General features: G+C 38.4%; 1 protein-coding gene across 4 annotated transcripts in view; it reads right to left on the bottom strand.

The window, feature by feature from the left end:
* The window catches only part of SYT1 (synaptotagmin 1), a 618694-nt gene that overhangs the window by 150306 nt on the left and 442052 nt on the right, over positions 1 to 26336 (bottom strand). For all 4 annotated transcript variants that reach the window (XM_031463091.2, XM_031463090.2, XM_064491557.1 and 1 more), the window contains exon 4: positions 23345 to 23529. In XM_031463091.2, coding sequence (XP_031318951.1) covers positions 23345 to 23510 — 166 coding nt within the window. In that variant the 5' untranslated portion in view covers positions 23511 to 23529. The remainder of the gene's footprint in view (positions 1 to 23344; positions 23530 to 26336) is intronic.

The raw sequence follows: 26336 nt of genomic DNA, 5'->3' as shown, positions 1-26336 counted from the left end.
CCTCCTTTTACCCATTCCGTGGAATCTTTTTGTCATACACTTAAAAATTTTGTCCCCTTTTGGCTACACACTAGCTGTATAATTTTCGGCAAGTTAGTCTTTCTCAAATGGAAATAATACCTATGTTACAGGATTACATGAGGATTAAATAAGATGATCCAGGTAAAACACTTACTAATTACTAAATTAATGGGAACTAGTAGACTAAATTCCTCTCAGTAGTATTTCTGGGACTCAAGACTTCTTCATTTTTACAAGCACCATACTTGTCCATGCTTTGGATATTTCATACCTGAATTGCTGTGATGATTTTTAAGCACAGAGGCAAGAGAGACCTCTCTTCCACATTCTTATTCAAATAATTTTTCTTTTTCCAGTAGGTATGCTTTCCCTTTTTAAGAATGTCAGGTGCAATGGATGTTCTCCATCAACTGCCGAATCCAGCTTCTCCCTCGGCCTAATCCTTGTTTCTTCATAACATACTTTTACCGCAATCTAATTTGGCTGAACTCTCCTCCACTGCCCTCCTCTCACCATTTAATTCTGTCTTTTAATATAAACGCATTGCTCTCCATCAGTGGAGAATTCACTCTGAGTATTGTCTCAGGAATGTAGTTAGTCTTGCACCAGTTTCTTCATGTGACTAGTGCACCTGCTACCGCGGGGGGCATCCCTGACAGGATTAAAATGCCCTGTGATGCTAGCTGGGTCAAATGAGCTTGGTTCTGCTTCAGTGAACTTTCAAAATTTGATTTAACCAGTCTGACTACCTTTTGCTATTTTTTTAAAAAAAAACCAATAAGATCTTTATTGACATTCATTTTCTGAAAACGCAATTCAGAATGTACCTTCTCGAGAGGAATTAATTTCAGCCTCCAAAATGGCTCTCATTTCTTTGCCACTGTATGCTCCTTCAGTGTAAATTCATAGTTTTTACTATAGTTTCCTGTAGTGCTTTTTAAAAAAATCCCCTGCTCTGGAAAGTGTTCTCCAGCACTTTGAGTGTGTGTGCATGTGTGTGTGTGTGTGTGTCTTGTATGTCTGTGAGCCTTTTGAGTATCTATGTCTTTATGCTATAAGCATCTATTGTATTCCAGCTCTCCCCCACTGCTATTGCTGTGTGTTCTAGAAGGTCATTTCACACACGATAGGCACTCATTAAATACTGAATGATCAACTGCCAATTTGTAAGTGGTTGCAAAACAATCTACCATGTGTAAAGGGAATATATGACTTTTTTTCCCTTTGCTAGTGAGATGCTAATAACCAGAGTGTCCTTAATAATGCCTCATAAATTGTTTCTCTCATAGCGAAGAGCTGTGAATCAGTGGGTTTGTGTGTACTGTTTTTCATTATACCCTATATATCTCAGCAGTAGGACGTTTTGCTGATGCCAAGAACGTTTAAAACACTGTTGTAAAAGCTAACTGTGTGAAAGGCATTTCTACTCGGTAAGTCACACCTCGTAAGTTGCTGGCTTGCAACTTTTGATATCTTTCTAACAGTGAATCCAAAGTGCTGGTAAATGGGAGAAATGCGAATGCATTAGTTACATAGCTATGCAAAGACGCCTGGTAGCCCCTGACTTGGAAACACCCTCCCCGAAGTCTTAGTATCTTCTCTACAAAAACTGTACCCTGGAAGTTGACAGGTGATAAAATAATCACTAGATTCAATTATCTTCACTTTCCCTTACCTATTCTGACACTTGAAATTAGAGACAGATTTAAAAATTTTAAATTAACAAGAAATCCCTCCTCCGTTGAAACTCTTGCTGTTATTCTTTGACTTCCCAGCAAGTGTGCATCGCTAGTTCTGTCACTTTATGTAACACCCCCAACAAATGAATACTCTGTCACCTTCTACTGGACCCTTATGTTCTAGCCACTGGACTGGATAAGGATGATGGACAGAAACCGAAGCATCATATCAATCTCCTAGGAACTCCCAGTAGCTGAGATCAGAGGCAAACACAAATGACTCTGATGCAAGAGAGGATTAATAATAATTGCCTCAGAGGCCAAGGTTTAAAAAAAAAAAAAAGAAACTCAGAGAAATAATAGAAGAAAGAATAGAAAAACTGGAATGGCCTCAGGATGATGGTATCATGACAGAAGTGCAGAATTCACATGTGGAGGGCTGATGAGGGAGTGACCGGCAAAGTGAACCAAAGAAGGGAGGCAAAAATAAGTACCAGACTGGAAAAGGAACAACACTTTTACACAGATTTCCTTCTTTGAATTTCTCTTCCACTATTTAAGTCAAGTTACTGTTAACTCTTGCCTAGGACATTTGGATCACCTCGTGTGTGTGTGTGTGTGTGTCCGTGTCCGCACGCACGCAGGGTTGCTAATTAGGTTTGTTTGTTTATTTTTATATTCTACTATTTTTTTAAATGGAGGTACTGGGGAGGTACCCAGGACCTTGTGCGTGCTAAGCACACACTCCACCACTGAGCTGCACCTTCCCACCTGGATCACCTCTTAGCTGATTCCCTTTCTCCAGCCTCTCCCTTCCCCCAATTCATTCAGAAATACATACTCTGAGTCACTGTCATAAAGCTCTGGTCAGGTTCGTTCTCTACTCACAGTACTTGAGGGGGCCCAGAGACGCTTGGCATTCAAGGCCTTTGACTGGGTTCTACTCATTTTTATAATCTTACATCCATTTCCCTTTATGCAATACACACTCTAAATTTCCAGTTTTAATTACTGCTCCCCACTTCACTCAACTTTCCCTAGGCCTAAAATTTTAATCATCTTTGATTTTCATTTTACTTTAATTTTCATGCTGAAAACAATCACCATGTTCTGAGACGTCTATTGTACCCAATACTCTCAAGAAGACCCTTATCTTTTGGAATTTATGAATAATATGTCGTCTGGTCTCCAGAATCTATCCTCTATTAATCTATCCTCTATTTTTGCATGATTTCTAGAAAAGACCACATTGAGTGAAACTAGAGACGAATCTGCGCTTTTTCTCCTGGGTTCTTCCTCAGGAGAACTTGTCTTGGTGAGAATGAACAAAATTGCAAAAGACTATTATTCTTTTCAGAATTATTTTCTCCTCTTTGCCACAACTTCTTGTTTTCCTTCCCATAAACATTACCTCGTATAAAGTTCCACACAAAAATAGAATGTTCTGCTGAAGAAGTCAAAGTGGGGTTGAAGGTGATTGATTTGTATTTGAATTTTCAAGTGGCGAGCAAGGTGATTTTTTTTTTTTAACCATGGCTTTTACACAGAGATATAACAATTTCAGAGTCATTCCTTTGGTGAAAAGACTCACTGCATTACACTAGATTTTGCAGCTATTAACAGCTGTCACTCAGTGGAAACAGTTTCCAGGAAGTGCACATATTTGCTAAAACTGCCACCTACTTCCTCAGCCTAAGTTTTAGAATAACTTTTCAAGAGCTCGTCCCATTTTTGCCACGTTAGAAAAGAAACTAAAGAAAGAAATCTCAGTGTAGAAGAAAAGCTGTTCAAAAGCAAAACTGGAAGCCCAGTTTTATCAGCTCAACAAGAATTAAATGGAAACACGTGAAAACTTGGGGGGAAAGGTTAATATAGTATAGATCCCTGGAGTTTTATGATCAAATAGTAGTGTTTTCTGCATTAGCACATAGGCAATGAGAATTTCTATGAAGAGAAAAAAAATGCTAAAGGACTGTGAAGGAAATCAGGTAGAAAGTTCTTGATCAAGGTTACCAAACAGGAAAAAAAAGCTTCAGCCAATTGTAAAGATAATAAGGGTGCAGCAATGTGCAAAGCCAGTAACAGTGATGAAGGAATTAACAAAGGCACCTTAATTTTAGGCCTGGAAAAGAGCAGAGAACACTGGTAATTATCATGTGAACCCCTTCACTGCAGTACTTTAAAGTGCCCTGAATGGAATTGAAAGGAATTGATCAATTGTTCTAACACATGTGAAAACGTGGAATGAGTCTACTGTGAAACTGGATAAAATGGAAAACTAATTCTTTGTACCTTATGATAGAGTGTATAGCATCATGCTTTTACATCATAAAATCTGTACTAGATTCTTCAGCTTAATTAGGTGTGATTTTACCCCCCCCCCCGCCTTTCTTCCTCCCTCCTCTTCCTTTCCCCACCCCCCGCTCACTAAATCGGTAATGCCTTTCCTCCCACTTCTTGACGGCGCTGATAACGTTGCTCCCTGTTTCTGAGATAAGGATACTTAGCACTTTTAGAGAGTAGACTTTTGATAATTAATACCTTAATTACAGTCAATCATTAAAAGCAACAGCACATGCCACTCTGGGGTGGGTTTAACTTCAGAGACTTCCTGCTTGCCATGCACAAAGCTTCATAATCCCTGAGTTTGGAAATGGAGTAAAGGGGCGAGGTTTTCTGCACTGTGTCTCCAGCTTCAGCAATCCTTGCTCCCGAGTAAGGCTCTCCAGGGCATTCTTGCTGCACTGATTTTGTTTTAGAATTTTTTTTTTAATAAATAGAGACCCAAGAAGCATCTAACACGTTTCTTATCTTAATTTACCAGCACAGTTACATCAGTGTGAAAAAAAAAAAACCTCTGCCTCATGTTTTGCCTGGTACTGAAATCTGAGAAAGCATGTGGTTATACCTGAGTCATTTAAGAAATTCTACTTAACAAGCTGTAGAGGAAAATAAAAAAAGTCATGTAAAAATGAAGAAATAAGAAAATGATTGCTTCAAATTTTGGAGACAGTTTTAGTGGAAAAGCGGAAAGTAGCCTGTCTTAGTCCATTCAGGTTGCTGTAACAAAAATCTCACAGATTGGGTGAATTAGAAAAATTGATATTTGTCACAGTTCTGGAGGCAAGATCAGGGCACCAGCAGGATTCTGTGCCTGGTGAGAGCCCACCTCCTAGTTCATAAATGTCCATCTTTTCACTGTGTCCTCACATGGCAGAAAGGGTAAGGAGCTCTCTGGGGACTCTGATAAGGGCTCTGATCTCATTCATGAAGGCTCCATCCTCATGACCTAATCACCCCTAAAGGCCCACCTCCACATACCCTCACTCTGGAATTAGGTGTCAGTATATGAATTTGGGGAGGATATATATATATATATATATACACCCACGCACACACACACTTTTACATACAAGTTATTAATTAAGAACAATACAAGGTCTTAATTGTGAATGTTCTGGGAGGAGAGAGCTTCCTGTAGGAATTAAGAGCCTGGGTGGACTTGGATTTGGCTCTAGTTAAAAGCCCTAAAGAAAGAGTGAAATGATGCCATTTGCAGCAACAGGTATAGACCTAGAGATTAGCATACTAAGTGAAGTAAGTCAGACAAAGACAAATATCTTATGATGTCACTTATATGTAGAATCTTAAAAAAAAGTACAAATTTTGTTTACAAATCAGAAATAGACTCACAGACATAGGAAGCAATCTGGTTACCAGGAGGGAAAGGTGGGGGGAAGGACAGATTAGGAATTTAGGGTTAACATATAAACTACTGTATATAAAATAGATAAACAACAAGACCTACTGTATAGCACAGGGAACTATATTCAATTTCTTGTAAGAAGCCATGATGGAAAAGAAACTGATAATATATGTATGTATGTGTATGTATATATGTATATATATGTATAACTGAAAAGCTTTGCTGTACACCTGAAACTAACATTATAAATCGACTATACTTCAGTAAAAATTAAGAATTGGAAAAAAAAAAAGCCAGGCTTAGGTTTGAATCCTCTGCTGCCACTTAGTAGTTGAATAACCTTAGTTACTAAATCTCTCTGCCCTTCAGTTCATAGACATTCACACCTCTTGATGACAACTAACTACTTTTACCAAAATATAATCTTTGGAAAATTTGCTAAACTGAGAGTTCTGAAGAGCAAACCACATTAGCTTTCACACTCCCTTTAACATTGCTCAGGGACCAAAGAACCTGCCCTGTAATATCTCAGCACTTGGGCTCTGCTCCTGCCAACCCTGTGAAAATACACTCCATCAGTGGTTATAATGGAATGCCTCCCAAAAGAAGAAATGGACAAAATGAGGATGAACGATGCTTTCCAAAACAAATCTTAATTTTGTTTAAAAAAAAAAAAAGGTACGTAGTACAAATTGATATTAGTTAGAGAAAAGGAAATCTCTGTTGCTTTTTCATTAAATAAAAATTATTTTGCTCTCTCCCACATGCTATTTCCCCTTCCACTTCTGTGCGGGCAGAATTCTGAGATGGCTCCCAAGATGTCACCTACCCCTCTTAGCACCCCTTGTGTACATATCCCACTTAATCTCCTCTTCTTGACTGTGTTAGGTTACTTTATATGGCAAGGGTGAAGGCATCTTGCCAGTGTATTTAAGGTTCCAAGTCAGTTGGTTTTGAATTAATCAAAAGGGAGATGCTCCTGGGTGTACTTGATGTAAGCAGCTGAAAGCCCTTCGAGAGGGACGAGACCTTTCCTGAGGTGCTGAGGTAACAGAGATGTTCTTCCACTTGCCTCAAAGAAGCCAACGGCCCACAAAAGGGGCGCCTCTAGGAGCTGAGGGTCTCAGTCCTACAACCACAAGGAGCTGAATTTCTGCCAAAAATGTGAAGGAACTTGGAAGAAGGTCCTGAGTCCCTCTTCTGGAGTCTAGTTGACACAGATTGCAGTCTTGGGAGACCCTGAGCAGAGGATTCAGTTAAACTATGAGATAATAAATGTGTATTGTTTGAAGCCACTAAATTTGTTGTAAGCTTTTATGCAGCAGGAGGAAATTCATACATCTCTCTGCAAACCAATTTTTTGCATATGTTTTTAATAGTGGAATGTAGACCCCCAAATTAATTCAACAAGCAATTACTTAGTATCTATAGGAACAGTAAATATGAGAATGTCCATTTCTGCTCCTCCCAGAAAAAAATTTAGACTTATCTGGAAGAATAAGACAGATAGCTCTAACATAAGAACAAACTGGCAAGTACCATAAGCATGAGGCCCATGGAAGGTCTAGGGACGGGGAGACTCTGATCAATGAAGCAGGAAAGAGGACGATCATGTTAGTCTGTGGTCTGAGCAACGCCTGATGGTCAAAGTGACTTAGTCACTGGAATGTGTCAGAAAAAGTTCCTAACATTCAAGCTCTCAGTGGACTGTCACCAACTTCTCTGACCCAGGTTCACAAGCAACTTCTGTCACCAAAATAGGAGAGCTTTGTGATAACACCAGGGGTGTGGATATGTGCTGGCATTCAGAGGGAGCCGGGAGGGGGTGAGCTTTGCCTATGCTAACGACAGTCTATGTCCTTTCATCTCTTCTGCTCATTACCTCAACACGGGCCCTGATTCCCCTTCATCCTGCCAAGTGCACCGGCTATAATTCTGTTTGTACTGCCATGGGGGAGAACAGTTCTCACTCCCTGCTCTTACTTTCTCACTTCTTAATTCCTCACCTCACACCCTGCAAGCTGGCTTCTGATGCCAGCTGTCTAATGAAACAAGGCTTTCCAAGGTCAGCCAAGAGCTCTAAATACACTGGCCTTTTCTCCAGCGTAAGCTTCCATGATCTCTGCAGCATTTGCTATGGCTGGACGCTGATATCTCTAATGATTTCTTCCCGTGGTCAAAAAAGAAAAAAGAAAAAAATGAGTTGGATCCATACTCTGTTCTTTAAAATCCCATAAAGGCTTATGGTTTGCAGAGTAAATATCATCTGCTTAGCAAAACATTAAATACTCTAAAAAATGGGGTCACGTGCTTTTTCTTAGATCAGCATCATTCAATGTACCCTACAGTCCAGACACAGCAACCAAACTGTTAACCATAAGACTGTGTGATGGTGCTCACAACTCAAGTTGTTCAGTATGGAATCACCTTCTATCCATTGGGTTATGTAAATCCTTCTCTGTTTCAAGGCATAATTCAAAAGCCATCTCTCTTTTTTTTTTTAACTCCTCTGTTATCCTCATACGATTTCTCCTTCCTTCATGCTTTGCTTACTTGGACCTTTCTTGAATACTTACTTCACTATGTCTTGTATTAAAGTATGTTTTCCTTAATATCTTTGAGATTCTTTACTCCTACATAAAATTAAAATCATAAACATACGCCCATCAAGGTTGCTATGAGGAATAACTGGTCAAATAATAATTCAATATACAGATGAGGTCCTGTAGCAATCACTGAAAAATACTGATAATGGTGATAGTGCCGATACCTGCTTCCTCTTTCCTACGATACTGAAAACGTGGGAAGGGTAGATTGCATGCTCTGTGATTTTTGTTTCCCCAAACTTCAAGCAGTACATTCAGTAAATTCTTTTGAATCATATTGGCTGCTTTTCTCAGAAACTCTTTTCACTTAGCTTCTATGGCACTCTCTACTTCGGCTTTACCCACTACTCTTCTGACAGCTAATTTATCTCTTCATCAGTTTCATTCCTCATCCATGACTTCAATATTTTAAGAATTTATCATTGACTCCTTGACCCCAGACATTCTTACTTATGACAACTATCCACCTTGACAACCTCAATTTATATGTGGTCAGCTCCCTTAACCTCAGTTTCCCATGCTGAACTCTCTCTTGGGTTCCCCATTCCCTGCCAGGCATAACCGTCGAATGATCACCCAGGTTCTCTGGAATGATTTTGCATTTTCTTTTTCCTACACACCCTCAGGTCCAGTTGTAGTGCCCGTCAACTGCATGTTCCCTGGGTCTGTCACATCAGTTAATGCTTTCATTATCTCGAGATTTCCTTCAGTTGCCTCCTTCCTGCCTGGTCCTTCTCTCCAAGCTCACCCCTTGCAGTCTGTCCTGCCCACACACTGCTGCCGGACTGATGGTCCTTAAACAAAACAATAATTACGTTACTTCCATGTTTAAATATCTTGAATGGTTCCTGGCTCCTCTTTAACGATTTAATGAAGTCTAAAGTCTTTAGCCTGATATTGATGGCTCTCTCTAACTTAATTCCAAATTACATTTCCAGGCTCATCTTTGATGAATCCTCTACACATTTCTACTGTCTTATATTGTTATTGTTTCTATGCATATCTTATCTCTCCTATTAAGAAGGATAACTTATTCCACTTTGTATTCTACCACCAAGCAATTCTTCCATGCCATACATATTTATTGACTGCCTAGTCTTTGTAAGGCACGCAGCATGTAGTCTAGAAGATAAGTGGGTCAAAGTCTGAGGCTGTCTTCTAAGAAATTAAAATCTAGTAAAGAAGATAAGATATGAGCATAATACTACACAGTAGAAGATAAGTATATTAAAAGGGTAATATGGTTTCTGTAGCAGGAGCTTTACAGAAGAGCTAGCATTTGACTTGAGCCTTAACCTTTTAGGACAGGGAGGCTTGGATATGTAGAGACGGGGTGATGGCATTTCAGGTGTAGGAACACCATGGACTAAGGTACAAAGGCAGGAACTAGAGCTGTGTCTCTGGAACAGTGAATAGTTCAGTTTGAGAAGCTGAGATGAGGTTGAAAATGTAGGTTGGGGCTAGACTACAGAGGGTCTTGGATGGCAAAGGATTTCAGAACTCAGCTAAGGGGAAAGTACTTAAGGCTTATGAGCAAGGGACTTGGTGTGTTCAGAGCTATGCTCCAGGAAGAATCATCTGGAAGATTATGTAGAATGGATTGGCAAACAGTGGGAAATGATTATGGGAAAATCTCTTAGGAGGCTCTAATAACTGTAATATGAATGAAGACCCCAGTAGAGCAGTGGTAGTGGGAAGAAGAGGTGAAAAGACAAGCGAGTAAGGCAATAGGACTTGTTAACTAGCTGGACAAGGGGGGCAAGAAGTAGGAAGAATCGAAGATAATGCTAGGGTTTTGAGCTTCAGGGTAGAGAGGTGTGTGAGTGTGTGCGTGTGTGTGCACATGTATGTGTGTGCTTTGCTGGGGAAAAAGGTGAGTTTAGTTGGAATAGACTGAATTTCGATTGCAAATGGCATATACAGATGAATGGATCTTAAAAAGACACCTTTAAAAATGGAGTTCCTTGTAGTTTTAATTTGCATTTTCCTAATGACTAAAAATGTTGAATGTAAATGATCCTTACATGAATTTATTGGTTATGTATATCTTCTTTCATTGAGTATCCGTACAGATCTTTTGCTCATTTTTGTATTGATTTGTAAGAGTTTTTTTTTAATATATTCTGGAAGCAGCATCTTTGTCAAATATATATATTACAGATATTCTTTCAATCTATGACTTGCCTTTTTATTTTCTTAATGGTGTATTTCTAAAAGCAGAAGTCTTTACTTTTGAAGAAATTTCATTTATCAATTTTTTCTTTTGTAGTTTGTGCTTTTTTGTATCCTTTTGAGAAGATCTTTGTTGGGTAGGGGAAATGAGTTACTGGCCAAAAGGTACAAACTTCCAGTTATGAGATAAATAGGTTCTGAGGCTCTAATGTACAGCATAGTGATTAGTGCCAATAATCCTGTATTACTACTTGAAAGCAGCTAAGAGTAGATCTTAAATATCCTCAGCTCAAAAAAGAAATGGTAATTATGTCATAGGATTGAAGTTTTGGCTAATAATATGGTGGTAATCATTTTGTATCAAATCAACATGTAAACACTTTAAACTTATACAATATTATGTTATCAACTATACTTCAATAAAGCTGGGAAAAAAGAAGACTTTTGCCTATATCAAGATCATTGAATTATCTGCTATGTTTTCTTCTAGAAGTTTTACAATTTTAACTTTTATGTTTAGATCTATAATCTGTTTTGGGTTACCAGGGAAATGCACATTAAAATTACAATGATACCTTCTTTACCTGTACCTACAATGACTAAAATGAAAAAGACCAATAATTCCAACTGTGGACAAGGGCACGGAGCAACTGGAACTCTCGTACATCACTGGTGGGTGGTAAATATCACAGTCATTTTTGGAAAAGTTTGAATTTTTTTTCTTATGTAAAGAAAAATACTTTTCCTACTACTCAGCAGTTCCATACCTAGGCATTCTACAAGAGAGAACATAAACATATATCAATTCAAAGACTTGCACAAGAATATTTACAGCAGCTTTATTCTTAAGAGTCCCAAACTGAAAACAACATGGATTTTCATTAATAGATAAGCAAATTGTGGACTACAATGGAAAATACAGTAGAATACTGAGCAATAAAAAGGAATGGATTACTGATAAATAAAAGAACATGGGCGAATCTCAAAAACATTAGGCTCAGTGAAAGAAGCCAGATGTAAAAGACTACACAGGGCATAGTTCCATTTTTATGAAATGCTTGAACAGTCAAAACTAATTTATAGTGACAGAAGGCAGAACAATTATCACCTAGAATCAGGGCAGGAATTGCTGGCAAGAGACCAGAGCCCTGTTTTGGAGTGTGATTACATTTGATATACTTGTCAAAATGCACAGAGCTGTACATTTGCAATGGGTGCATCTCATTGTAGGCAAACCATTCTTTAATAAAGGTAATTTAACACGAGGGGAGAGCTCAGTAAAGACATCAAGACTGGGGACTGACTTTCGAGTATGATGTACATACAGATAGTATTGGAAATACTGAAATTATGAAGAAATCGTAGAGGTAGATGAAGGTCATAGAGATCCTTGGAAAGTGCCCACCTGTTAGTGATCAGAGAAGGCAGAGAGAAAGAGAAAGAACACTCCAAAAGAAAGAGGATGAAAGTGTCAGAAACCAAGAGAGAAGAGAATACAAGTAAGGGTAAGGGACATGGCATGGGTGCCTGTTACAGACAGGCCCAGTGTCTCTGGCTGAGTGAAGGGCCAGGTCAGGGAGTCCAGACAGACGCAAAGCTGCGTCAAGCTCCAGTGGAGGATGAAAGCAGCAGAACTGACTTGTTTTCCTGTAACGGAAGCGCCGGTGAAGTCATGCGGTGCTCAACTTTTAGAAAGATCATTAAGTTTGAACTCTGATGGGCTTTCACATCCTCCGCCGCACTGGTGTCAGAGCTGAAGGCTACAAAATGCAAAACAGCAAAGCATTCTCTACTGATGAGGACCTGGAAGGCAGCCAGTGAAATCACACGAGAGCCACATTAGCAGGTCTGGAAAAGAAAGGTGGATGGATGACAGCAGCGGCGGAAAGATGAAGTGATATGGAACAGGTCCAGTTACCTTGCCAGCCATCTTGAAGCACCACTTCAGATGATATCCACGGTTGTGGCATTATCAGCAACAACAGCCCCTGGAAGGCTAACGTGCTGTGCGTTGTGTGGCTCATAAATGAAAGAGAGACTCAGACGAGTTTTCTATAAAAAGCTACTCACCAGAGAAAACCTCACAAAAGTACCTGTCGGGGGAGAAACTGCTGTAACACAACACTTGCTGGCATCTTTGGACTCTCGGTGAACGTACAAAAAACCAGGCCATGTTGTACAGCAATCGTTATAAGAAACGAGTTCATCTTGCTTCCTGGGCATTGCAATACAATGCTGCATTATTTTTACAACTGAAAGACGAAACTAGTATCAAGTCCCAGGTCTCCACTTGAGTAAAAATGCTTACGGGGAGAACCGTTTACTCCGAGGACCAATTTGGTAGCCGTTTGTATCTCAGTGCTGAATCAGACTGGACTGCCACAGGCCAAAGAGATTCAAACGAACCAAATGGGGTATATTCTAATTCATCACAGGCAAGGAGGAAAGAAAATGAAACAAGAGATGACAAAGACTGAGCAAAGGGAGAGAAAAATAAAAGGAGAGAAAAGATGATTGTGAAGGGCTGAGTGCTTGAGGGCAAAGCAAGATGGCTCAGAGAGTGGCCTAACTGTAGTCCAGCATAGTGTTTAATTCCACCTTTGACTACTATTATTACCCATTTCCAGTAATACCTTTTTGGAAGCACTTTTTTTTTTAAAAGAGATGTAATTTACAGATAACATTATATTAGTTTCAGGTGTACAACATGATGATTCAATATTTGTGTGTATTGCAAAATGATCACCCTGATAAGTCTAGTTAACACCTATCACTACACATAGTTACAAATCTTTTTCCTAGTGATAAGAACTTTTTTTTTTTTAATTTTTGGAGGGGAGGTAATTAGGATTGATTGATGGATTTAAATGGAGGTACTGGGGATTGAACCCAGGACCTTGTCCATGCTAAGCATGCACTCTATCACTGAGCTATACCTCCCCCAATGATGAGAACTTTTAAGATCTACTCTCTTAGCCACTTGCAAATACACACTGCAGTATTATTAACCACAGTCACCATGCTGAACATTACTTCCCCACCACTGACGGATTTCGCAACTGCAAATTTTTACCTTTTGGCCCCCTTGACCCATTTTGCCTACTCCCCACCCCCTGCCTCTGGCCTCTGCCAATCTGTTCTCTGTTATCTATGACTGGAGCATTTTCTTGTTAATAAAATTATCTAGGATCTTTTGAGCTAAAGGAGAGTATTTCTGCTTAGTATGAGCCAAGGTTGGTGCTGAGGTTGGAGACACACAGAGGAAGACTGTTCTGATCTCACGCAGATCGGCTGGCATTAAGAGAGAAAACATGAACAGATACGTACATAAAGTAGAAATTACAAACACATGTAAAGCACAGACTTCTAACAGAGGGCGAACTGCTGATTAATAGTAGATGACAAGGTTTTGTAGCGTGAGAACAGAAAGACCTTTAAAAACGAGTAGATTTCTGAAGCGTAACTTGACGTTGTTCAGCCAGACGAGCAGAAGCCAGCAAGAAATTTCAGGCAGAGGAGACAGTTTGTACCAAGATCCGGGAGCAGGGGACCATACGGGTAATAAATTCAGTAACTCTGAGTCTCTGTCCTGCTGAAATGAACTGTGTGAGGCTGAACAGTTGGAGATGAGGCTGGAATGTATACAAAGGTCATATCATATCTTACAAAGCTGTCGGTATCTTGCCAAGACACTTGAATTTAGAGATCCTTCTGGTAGAAACGTTCTGAGTCTGTAATGCTACTGAGGCATTACATGTGCTTTGGTTTAGTTCCTAAGCATGGCATACACAGCCTAGCACATAGTAGGAACTTTATAAATATGCATTAGAAGTTTACTTTGAATGATTTTGAATATAGCCTGCATTATATTCCAGACAATGTCTTACACACTTCATGTGTATTAATATTTCACTGCTCACGTCCTCCCAGAGGTAAATACTGTGATTATCCTCATTTTACAGAGAGATTAAAATGATACACCCAAGGTCATACAGCAGTAATGGCAGCACTGGGACCTTGAACCCAGACAGACCTACTCCAGATCTTATCCTCTGGCCTTTCTTCAGAGCCAACACTGCTCCCCCAACCTGGGCTTGTCATTAATATTGGGCCCGAGACTCTGAGTGACTAACATAGAACTATGGACAAAGTCTAAAAACTTAAGGTTACTGAGATGTACAGAAGAATTTAGGGGATAGTATTTATATGATGTAACAGCAGTGTTTTTAATCCATCGCAACAGTTTATTGATTTTGAAGAATCTGATCCAAATCCTTATGAAAAGAAAATTACTGTAATAAAATTTTACTTTCAAGGCACTGAACCATATAACTCTATCAATGGAGGTTTGTTACCCTGAGATCCTGGCTCATTACTTAGCTTCTGTGGACAGGTACACCCTTCTTTCCATAAAGAGTGTATTTATTTGCCAAATATATTTCTATTATTTGTAGCTTACTGTTGCCTTTTTTTTTTTTCTTCCACCTGCATGTAGGTAAAAAGCTTAAAAGAGAAAAAGGGAGAGGGTTGAAGTGATTTGGGGATTCCTCCAGGACAGCAGTTTCAATGAGAGTGCTGCTTGGTGAGGAAACTTGTAAAAGGGCCAATATCTTCTCAATCTTTACTTCAAAGTTATCTGCGTTCCCTTAAAAGGCAGAAAGGGGGAGGCGTGTGGACTCAGAAGGTATCAAGTTCAATACTTTATTAAAGTATTCTCATTAGTGAAAATGAAAACAAAGAAAAAGCCGAGTGCTAAAAAAATATATATATAATGGTACATCCCAGAATTTCCCTCTGGTTTCCGCTGCTAAATTCTTTATCTAATTTAATAGAAACTGGCACAAAGCTGACGGGTCAGCGGTGCAATAAAAGACCTACATAGTCATTAGAGTAGGGCGAACACAGCAGTCTCTCAGCCTCTTGCCTTCTGCTGTTTTCTTTCTAGATTTGCATCTGGAGTCAGACTTCCTGAGTGAAAACGTAGCCTGTGTTTTGACATGCAGCTGCTATATGAGGAAGAGAGATTTAAAACTAATTTTGGATATATTTGTGTAGTATTTCAGCAAGGTGATTCCTGAGCTATTTTTAATGTATGTCCAAATATTGTTCACTGTCCTTATTTTTCTTAGGTGTGCTTACTTAATACCTTTGAGATGCTAATGGAATATAGCTAAATAAGGTTTAGAAACTTGGCTGAGATCTTAATTCACTTAGTGGTTTAACGTACTTACTGATACTTGGTATTACCTGTGCTTTGGAAATTTATAAAATCTCTCAAGACTAGTTCATTTTAAAGGCATGAGTTTCTTGGGGGAATTTTCTGCATAATAGACCTCCAAAAGGGAAACAAAATTCAAGGACACATTTAAACAACCTTCTTGAAATACAGCATCAGTAGCAAATAATTTTGTTAGGTTTCTGCAGTGAATATAGGATGTTGATGGAGTCAGATAACATACTCGTTCTTTAAAATCACTATGATAACAAATATTTTATAATAATCCTTTTACTCAGAGTATAAATAATAGATAATATGATCTCCCTGCATAAATAATTTTTGCAAATCAGTGAAATGGGCGAGCTACAATATAAAGGAGAAACAAGAAAGTAATTTATAATGAAATAATTATATTTCATTATAAAAATCTTCAGGCGAAACTACACTAGAAGACACAATGAAGTAACTGAATGCTTGCAGCTGCTAAAAGGGATGTTTGGATTTAGAGAAACAAGACAAAAGATTTGCAAAAATGAAAGATCAGAGGTGAGGCAAACATTGGAATAAAAGCTAGAATATTCAGTTTACATCAGAGCCAGGCAAAAACACTTTTGTGTTGATATGTCAGATTGTTCTAAGTTCAGATCATGATAAGCAGGGTTTCCTTCTATATGCATGTCCCAGGGAGACTGTAAAATTTGTGCTGAAGGTGGGGTAGTTTTTCTTTATGTGAAACTTGTCTCCCATGTTGCAAGATGTGTAGGGCCCTGGGCCCATGGCCTTGAAATGCAGTAGCTGTGTATTTCAGCACTGAAAAGGCTCAGTGATTATTCCACAGTATCCTGTAGGGGGCAGTGCCAACTCTATAAAGAACCAAACTGACTTTCTGCCCTAAGATTAAGTTTTTCATGTATTCTTTATTTTACGGGGGGTAGTAGTGGGGGTAATTAAGTTTATTTATTTATTTTTAATGGCAGTGCCTGGGATTGAACCCAGCACCTTGTGCATGCTAAGCACACACTCTACCACTGAGCTATACCCTTCCTGCTCATGTGTTCTTAAAACATACACACATATACCCACACACTCCCTGTATTCACATTGGATTTACATATACACAGTGCATGGCCTACATTTGAATCGGAATTAAACTAAACTAGACTCAAATGTTTATCGAGCATAAGCATGATCACTAACTGTGCTGTGAAGGATTGAAACCCTTATCTCTAAGTGTCCTTGTCCCAAATAGAGTCCTTCAGCATTGCGTTGATGAAGTCACTCAATATTGCAAAGCCCTTTCTCTGAAAATAACACTCATTGGTATTGTAACTTTTTTCTTAAGAGATTTTTCAACTTAGTAGAGGTTAACAATGAATAATTTCACGTAACATTTTAGCCAGTGCTCTTCTGAAGTGTGAGAAGAACTGAGTCACCAATGATAGCTGAAGAGTTCATCTACGTGATGAAACGAAATCTAGCCATAAATGCTTAGGCACTACTGGGTTATTCACAGGACGATCTATCAGAGTCAGTCCAGTAAAAGAAACGCAGAAACGTGAAGTGAATCAACATTTGCCTTTAAAGCCAATGAAAAACTCAGAGTAAGTATTAAACATGTGTTCCAAGTATTCGATCATTTAAAATAAACAACAAAAGACAAATATCAAATACCAACCAACATCTCTGAACAGGCACACAGAACCCTGATAGCTTCATGTCAGTTGAGAAAGGAACAGTGGGGAGGTGATTGGTAGCCATTTGATATTCTGTTAAGGAATAATCACAAAACTGTGAATTGTTTCCTGACACAGCCCTGCACCTGCAACCTGAACCACGTGTGCCTTACTAAGCTTCAGCCTTCTTATCTGTGAAATGGGTATAATAATTATTCTCACTTAGTAGAGATTTTACAGGGCAGAAGGGAGCACGTGCTTCCATGCTAGGTGGTCAATGAATTTTGGTGATCATTACCATAATTATTGTTATTCACACACTGTGGATTACCGTATGTTCCTAAGGACTCTCCTCATATGTTTCTTGAGATTATCTTCTTGAATTAACATTATGCCCTTGGCATTAGCGTATAGCAATGATACGTTCATTCTGCAGCCACATGAAGGAAAACAGTTACTGGACTGCATTTTTCCTCACTGATGAATATTTACTTGTGCCATATTTAATCAGTTCTATCACCACTGGCTGTTGAGTTTTGTTGGCTGTTGCTATGAGGGATAACACTGAGGACACCTACTAGATGTTCAGGACACTACTTTCAAACTGTGTTCCGTACAGCTAGGTGCCTTTGTCGCTGCTGATGTGAGTGTTCCGGGAGGGTGAGTGAGGAAGGTGCCTTTAACTTACCAAGGCAGCTCTGACTTGCTTTACATAGGTTTCTATATAATATTTCATTTGAACAAAGGGGATCCTTGGCTAAAAAGGTTTGAAAACTATTGTTTTCTAGATCAGTTTCTCCAAGCATGGCACAAGAACCACACTGTTGGATGTAATGTTACTATCTATAATATGGTACTACCTGTACTGTTATTTCTAGCATGTTGTCAGATACTTTCAAAGTATGGGGGATAGGGATGTTTGAGGAATTTACATTTCAGTGAGAAAGGAAAAACAAAACAAGATAACCAAGGTCGAGATTTTAATGGAGAGCTCAGAAAGGTTGGAGGAAGACTCAAATAATTCTGCTTTGGGAAATGAGGGAATTTCTCATCCAAATGGCAACATCTAAACTAGTTCTTGAGTGATTAAAAAAAAAAAAAAAGAATGTGTCAGGGTTAATGGGGAAAGGGAGTTTAGGAAGAGAGAAAGCTTGAGGGGAGACACCGGAGTGTGAAAGTACTGGCTGGTTTTAGAGGTTTTTAAGGAGGAGATTTCACAAGACTTAAATGGATGCAGGTATAGACCTGGAGATGCACGAGAGCAGGGAGACGAGGACAATAGTGAGATTTCTTATCTGAATAGCTGGGAGAACGGTGCAGCCCAGGGAGAGCCTGTAGACTAAGAACGGAGCAGTGTTAAAAACACAACCCTGTAAACAAGGACCTCTGCCACTTAAGGGAGGGAAAGACAATGAAAAGAGAGGACCAGTCAATGAAAAGAATAAGGAGGGAAGGAAAGAAGGGGAGGAAATGAGAGCAGAGTCCTAGAAACCAAGAATTTTCAGATGACGAAGGCCGATCATAGTAACGATGCAGAAATATCTGATCAAGTGAAGGTTAACAATAACCCTCATAATCGTGCATCAGTAAGTACCCGGTGGCCATTTTATTAGTACTTGAAGGGTGGAAATTGGAGTGGAAAACGCTGCGTTGTTAATGGGAGTTGAAGAAATAGGTGTCAGGGTCTATGTATTCTAATCCATCTGGTGTAGACATGAAGGAGGAAGAGAGAGTGGTGGGTGACAACAGAGGAGGTGTAAGGTTAGGAGAAGAAAAGTTTAGAGCATAAGAAGAAAACTGACATTTCAGAAGCACCGGCTATGCATAGAACTTCACAGGTACTTGCTGATATGTGAGCCTTGAGCCTACTGTAGGCTAAGAGGAATTAGGGGGTAGGAAAATGAAATTACAGGGGAAAATTAGAGGAGATGATGGGAAGAGGAAACACCAAGAGGGAATTTATCTTTCTAAGAACAGGCAGCCTTGTAATGAGTTTAAAGAATGCAATGCTTGAATATTGCGCTGCAAAGTTTCTGGAATTTTCTCAATCTTGGGTTGTCTGACCTGAATAGAGGGCTTTTCTAAAATAGAAATAGACTTGTTAAAAAATGACAGCTTGAGTTTAATAATAGCTGACACATACAGAGCGCTTACTCCATGCCAGACACTCTGCTAGCACTTCGTATGTGTTGATGCCTTTCCCCCCAAACCTTATAATGGAGATATTCTTTTTATCTCCTTCTTATATCAGAAGAAACTGATGCACAGAAAGGTGAAGTAACATTCCCGAGGTCACAGAGCTAGTATGTGGCAGAGTTAAGATTTGAACCCATGCAATCTGTGACCAGAGCTTGTGTGTGTGTGTGTGTGTGTGTGTGTGTGTTTACTGAAGTATAGTTGATTAATAATGTGTTAGTTTCTGATGTACAGCATAGTGATTCAGGTTTACACACATACATATTTTCTTTTTCATTGTAGGTTATTACAAATTATTGATTGTAGTTCTCTGTGCTATACAGTAGAACTTTGTTGTTTATCTATTTTATATACAGTAGTTTATATCTGCTGATCCCAAACTCCTAATTTATCCCTCCTCCTTTCCCCTTTGGTAACCATAGGTTTGTTTTCTATTCTGTGAGTCTGTTTTTGCTTTGTAAGTTCGTTCATTTGTGCTATTTTTTTGAAGAGATCATACAGCATTTGTCTTTCAGAGCTTGTGTTTTTAGTCCCTGTGTTAAGCTGTCTATCCACTGGTATTTTGCATGAATTGCCTAACCACCCTTAGCCCACTTGCTCTTATTCTGGGCTAAGAGTCGAGTTCCGGCTATTTGGCTTTCTGCTGTGCTTAAGGAAAGGTGCACTCTACTTCAAGAAGCTCATGAATATCAAAACCTTAATCACCGCTATTTGGATGACACGAGTGCATGCTTTACAAACCAAGCATGGCCCCAGTCACATTAAAATCAAAGTTGCAAAATAAAGAAACGTTCTGAAAAAAACCTCGTCTGCTTCATTTAGATAACAGTGTGCAGAACGAAGTGAAAGATAAAAATGCTCTGCGTTTACCATTTCCTTTTCCTTTTCTTATTTGAAGCCCTGTTTTGCTCTGGATGATATCATCAGGCAATTTGGTTGGAATGCGTTCCATGCTGGACTGTGCCGATTACCCAACTAATGACATGCACACTCTTTGCCATTGTGACACCCCTCTTCTCACAAGTGGGAATTTCAAGTGACAGACTAAAGCTGTTCGCTATCAATTTGCAAAAAAACCCACATCTGCCAGATAGCCAAGATTTAGTTCAGAGACGGAAATCAATTAATACTCTAATTTGTTACCTGTCTTTAGCGTCTCGCCATATTATGCCAAGTCAAAAGTAATCACCTTTATATAACATATGCTCCTAGAGGAATTTGATTTAGGGATATGTTGTATTTTTGTTGCATGTCACTCCCTGTGTATAAATCCCATTAGAAGTTTCAATTACATGGGTAGTAAAATTGTGATGGATTCAAATGAAAGTATAAAATATGCAGTTACATATTTATAATCAAACGGCATGGCTGTATTTATGATTGGGTTTTTCTAACACTTATTTACCAAGCCATTTTAAGATTTTATGGGTTTTACTTGTTTCTTCCCATTAAATCAAGGAGAGAGCTAGCAAAATAATATTTCTACAGGTGTTACCCAGATCCTTTGACATTCTGATATTTTAGGTTGCTAGTCACAAGCGAATCTCCAGGCAGGGAAAACTTGATTACCTGGTCTGAATTCCAGTTTGCAAGAAAGAGATACAGGAATGGGACAGTGGCTTGGGAAGGAATGAAATGAGATTAGCCAAGGGAAAGAAAAGAAAGAAGGGAGAATCGCAGAGATATTTTTTCCAGCTGATTGTTTTCTTGCTGATAAACAGGGAGGAAAATATAAAGTAATGCCTGGCTCTAAGTGGAAAAGGCTACAAGATGGAGCTGTCATTATAAATATGAAAACAACTTTTTTTTTTCAACGTGAATGACACCGTCAAGCATTGAAATGATGCTTTTCGGTGTCAGAAATTTAAAAAAATTAATATGCTTTAAATTCTCAGCATCTTAACAAGGTGTCAGAAATCTAAGAGTGGTAGTTCAGGATATAAGTTCAATCAAATTGATTGATTGATTCATTCATTTAACAAATAGATAGAATGCCCCATATAGACCAAGGACCACCAGGGACTAGACTATGCATAGAACAGATCCAACTTCTTGCCTTCATAGAGCTTTTTGAGAGAGAGCTGGAGCAATTTAAAAACAGGTAATAAAATACACAGCATTGCAGATGGTGCTGAGTAATACAGTGAGAAACAGAGCAAGGGAGAAGACAGGAAATGCCGGCAAAGATGGGGTAGGATAAAAGAATGAATGCTGGCAAAGATGTGGATGGCTGGGAGGATAATTTTAAAAAGCATGGTTGGGGAAATCCTAGTTAAGAAGATGACATGCGGCGGAGGCCTATGAGAGAATAGGTTGTGTGGACACATGGGGAACTTTAAATCCCACTGTTGACAGTGTTGTGAGGCCTCTCATAGTGTTTACTCTCCCAGAGAAGGAGATGGTGTTGAAGACAAGGCAGAATATGCATTTAGGTCGGTGTTATTCATTGTCTTCTCTGCCTCTCTCTAACACATTTCTTTTAAAGCAAATATTTTGATGAAATATTCAAGTGAGAGTTTGCCATGATATAGGAATTCGGTTTTTGCTATGTAGTTGTGACTTCTAAGTTGCATCAAAAGTGCCAAAAATCAGTCTGTTAGCTCAGTAGCAAAGCAGAGCAGAGAACTTGAGAGCCTGTGATGCCCAACCCAGGGCTCGCTCTGTTGGACCATCTCCATCTTCACTAGGTTACAGGATCTTCTTGCTGAGAATGGTAATTACTAACATTATTGTACAAAGAGTGCATCTCAGATGTACTTGAATTTGTTGAAAATGGACAGACAGATCAACAAGTTGTTAATTCCTTGGGGGATAAGAAGATGATTTCTTGTAGTTTACATTTCTCATTGTCCTTAGAGAATATAGACATTTTAGAAATCGCTCATCTGGATTATTGCAATATTCTGCTTTCTCTTCTGCCTTTACCCCTCTAAGTACATTTTCAACACAATAGCAAGGGTGATTCTTAAGAAAAATCTATGTCAGATCATGGGACACCTCTGCTGGAAATATCCCAAAGGCATTTTATTTCACGCAGAGGAAAATCCGGGTTCCTTAGAACAATCTACAAGGCTCCACATGCTGTGGCCTCAGCTACAACCCAGGTCATCCTCTGCCATTCTCCACCTTGTTTTATTCTACTTAAGGCACAGGTTGCTCCTTGCTGATCTAGGCAGATTATTGCCTTTGTCTGTATTGCCCAGATTTTATAACTTTCTCCCCAAATTCCTCCAAGTTTCCTTACAGGTGCATCAGCTCAGATCATCCTAAAATATAACAACCCTTCACCCTACACCCCCTTCCCTATCCTACTGACTCTCCTTCAGTTTCCCTTCTATCATTTATCACTACATGATGCATTATATAGATTTGCCTCTTTACTGATTAAATTACTTCTTTGCTTCCACTATGATATCAGCTTTGTGAGGGCCAAGACCTACTTCCTGACCCCTAGAAACGTATCTAATGCATAGTAAATATTCAGATCTGCAGAAAAAAGACCCACCTGTAGGTTGAGATTTAAAGGCCACTGATTGAACTGAGTGCTACACTCAAACAAATAAACTTAGGTATAGATTGTTTTCATCCTGATGACAACAAAGAAAATTCTAAAAGCTATGCAAACGATTTTGAAGTATTAACACATGAATGAAACAAAGCCAAATTTGTACCAACGGGAAAGTACATTTTAGCTATTGTTTGTGAATAATCTTCACAGTGGAATGATTTCCTAAATAGAAATAAAAAATACATACACCATGACCCATAAACATTAATATTCCCCAGAGAGAGACTGAAAAAGATAAAAAAAAAAAAAAAAGAATCCACCTACATTAAACATAATAGTTTTTTTCATAAATGAGATTTTCATGTGTTAAGTATATTTTAATACTTAATAAGAATATTCCATTTCCAAGAATATTCCATCTTATTTTTGCAATACTCCCATTCCAACAACAAAAAATCAAATGCATGTTGGTAGTATGTTACAAGAAAATGTGCTTTTTTCCCCCAATGGGTAAGTTGATTTTCAACCATTTATTTTTACTCAGGTAGCAATAAATAATACTCACATGGAATTTTATGCAACTCGTTCATAAACTTCTCCTTCAGCTTAGAAAATGTGTCCTCCTTTCCTTCCCCGGGACTGGCTGGCTCTGTGGCATTATTTGGTAGAACAGTGGCAACAGTGGTGACTGGCGGGGCTGCCAGGGCCTCGTGATGACTTTCACTCACCATTTTAGGTTCAGGTGGAGCTCTGAGGGGAGGGAAGCAAACAAAGAACAACTCAAAATGGCTTAACTGATCCCACATCAAAGCTATACCAGAAATGAAAAAACATCAGAGGGTGCACCTGCTCACTGGGTAAATAGTCTGTCATTAGCATATTACTCTATGTTGGTTCATGAAATATTTATGGACCCACAGCAAAGGTTCTTCCCCAGAAGGTAAGACCAGACATCACTACTGAAAGCATTCTCGCCCAACAATAATGTGAAAGTGTCAAATCTGTTAGTTACTTATGCAGGCAATTACTGCTCAGTAGATTTAACTTTTTAACCTGGATCTTACTGAAATGTGTACGAAACACTTGTTGACAACATACATGCTCTAAACTCTGAACGTTATGTGTTTTCTAAAAGGACAGGAGAGACCAAATATTTACATTGGAAGTGCTGATATAGCATACATTCAAAATGTTAGTCAATTTAAAAATGGTTATAAAGAACACTATTAAAACATTGATACTCTGGGATTGCTGAATTTTACACAGAAATCAGCTCTTGAATCTCACTTATTGACAGTATGTTTTTTTCCTCCTAGTTTTTTTTTTTTTTTTTTGGCATTTACTATCGACAATACTCTGATCAATTATTCACCTGTCTTTCTGAGTGAGTTTTTGAAGCCACTGTAAATGTGACATGACTGACATATACCAAAGTACTGATGATAAAACATGACTTTATTTAATTATTTCAATTTATTTAGTTTGATTATATTTTGGATTATTTTATTCAATTGATTTCTTCAATTACTTTAAATACTTGTTTATCTTCAAAACATTTTAAAAAATTAATCCTTAACGTAGTTAGTGAAAAAAATCTTAGCCTTAGAGAAAACAGTTCTAGTGTTCCTCACTAGCTAAATGAAGACTGACTAGGCATTTAATCTCCTAATTTATACACTTTTTGAAATATAAAGAATTGAAACCTGCCCCTAGATTTTTCTTAGTACATGTGGAGTGATCTATAAAAATAAGGTCTTCTAAAGGTGTAGAACTGAAGTTATGTTTTCACATCTAAACATATTTTGGACTTTAATAATTTTGCGATTTCAGATTTCAGGCTGTGCTGGGGAGAGTGGTTTGGGGGAGAAACAGATAAATACAAATAGGCTTGGGTATGAGTGACTTCCCACTCTCAGTGAGAGCTGATGGACCCCTAACGCCCTTTGGACTTGCAAAGAAACGGAAATAACCAGCGAATTGGATAAAGGATTTTTATAGAATTCAAACCTTGCATGAATTAATTATGCATACTTACAGATTCAGTGGAAGTATAACTGAAAGTGGAACAATTTCGGTTATGCGGGGTTTATTAGAATCTTAATCAAAATCTAGATTTTAGATCTGAAAGGAGATAATGGCTGAGGCCAATCCACATACACAGATAATCAATTTTTACTTTATAACAGATTAGTTCTCTTATTTCAAGCTTTTAATTTCAATAGCAGCTACTAATAAAATCCTAAGGGGAAGAACTGGGCAGAGAGGGGCTCAGGGCATCTCTGTTCTTCAGTTTCTTCATTTGTAAAATGAGAATAATCATACCAGATATAGAAGGTTTTAATCTATGTGAAGAATTCAGCACCATGCCTGGCATGGAAGTTTGTTCCTTGTATTGATCAGTTGATGGACCCAGCAATCAATCAATTTTACAGGTGAGGAGACTAAGGTGATGCAGCTGGTTCAAAGTTACACAGTAGCAATTACTGGCGTTGAGATTTGAACCTAGGTGTCTTAGCCACTATAGTGTAAAGGACTTGCCCACTATGAGAGTAGAAGCTAAAAAAATTGTGTTTTTTTGAAGGAGTTTCAGACTATAACCCTTAGTAAGTAGTACATTTTATGTTGTGCTCCAGTACACACTTTCCTTCTATATGTTATATATGAAACATGTTTCATATAAAAAAACAACTTGCCTTACCATGTGTGAAATATTCTTATATATTCCATTCTATGCTGTTCTTTTTATTAAAAATTTCTGGTTGTCTATGTTAGTAGTTTCACAATCCACTACTGGTTTGAGACCTACAGTTGGGAAAGTCACTATATAATAAGGGGCGTGTGGAGATAGAATAACACTAAATGGGGCTAACAGAAACTAAAGACGCCATTTATTAAGAATCTACTATGTGCCAAAATACTGTCGTTGAGATTTAAGTATAATATCCTCAATTCTTGTTATAACTTGAAAAGTAACTTGGTCTTTTTTTTACAGAAAAAAAGTGGGTTGTGGAGAGGTTAGGTGATTTGTTTTATGTGGATTTAGTCTGATTTAAGGTTCCTTCCACTTGTCTACTCTAAGTATTCTGAAACAATGCAGTCAGCACTGGAAAGGTATTTATGACATTCTTTTGAATTGCTTTGCTGGTAAATAGCAAACACAAGTCATCTGACTGATAGGAAACTGAATGACTTTGGAGGTGTGGTCATTTAGTTTGTTAGAGTGGAATTTAGCACCTGGAATATGCCAAGAGAAATACTGTTGAATAGAAAAGTAAATTCCCTTCTAGAAGAAAGTTCCGGCCAAAGGACATGAGCAGGCAATTCTAAAAGAAAGAAACATAAATCCCTCCTGACCAAAAAAAAAAAAAAAAAAAAAAAAAAAAAGAAGTGTTTAATTTCACAAATAGTCAAAGAATTGAACGTAAATATATATTCATTTGTAAACGTGGCTGAATAAAGATACGGAGGTGAGGATGCAAAGAACTTGGCAATTGGGAAGGTCGGTAGATTAGAGAAATACATTACAAGGCCAAAGTGACAGAACATTTTAAAAGCTA

Source organism: Camelus dromedarius, chromosome 11 (assembly GCF_036321535.1).
Source record: "Camelus dromedarius isolate mCamDro1 chromosome 11, mCamDro1.pat, whole genome shotgun sequence".
Taxonomy (NCBI): domain Eukaryota; kingdom Metazoa; phylum Chordata; class Mammalia; order Artiodactyla; family Camelidae; genus Camelus; species Camelus dromedarius.
The sequence above is the reverse complement of the archived record's forward strand: the minus strand, read 5'-3'. Positions and strand labels throughout refer to the sequence as shown.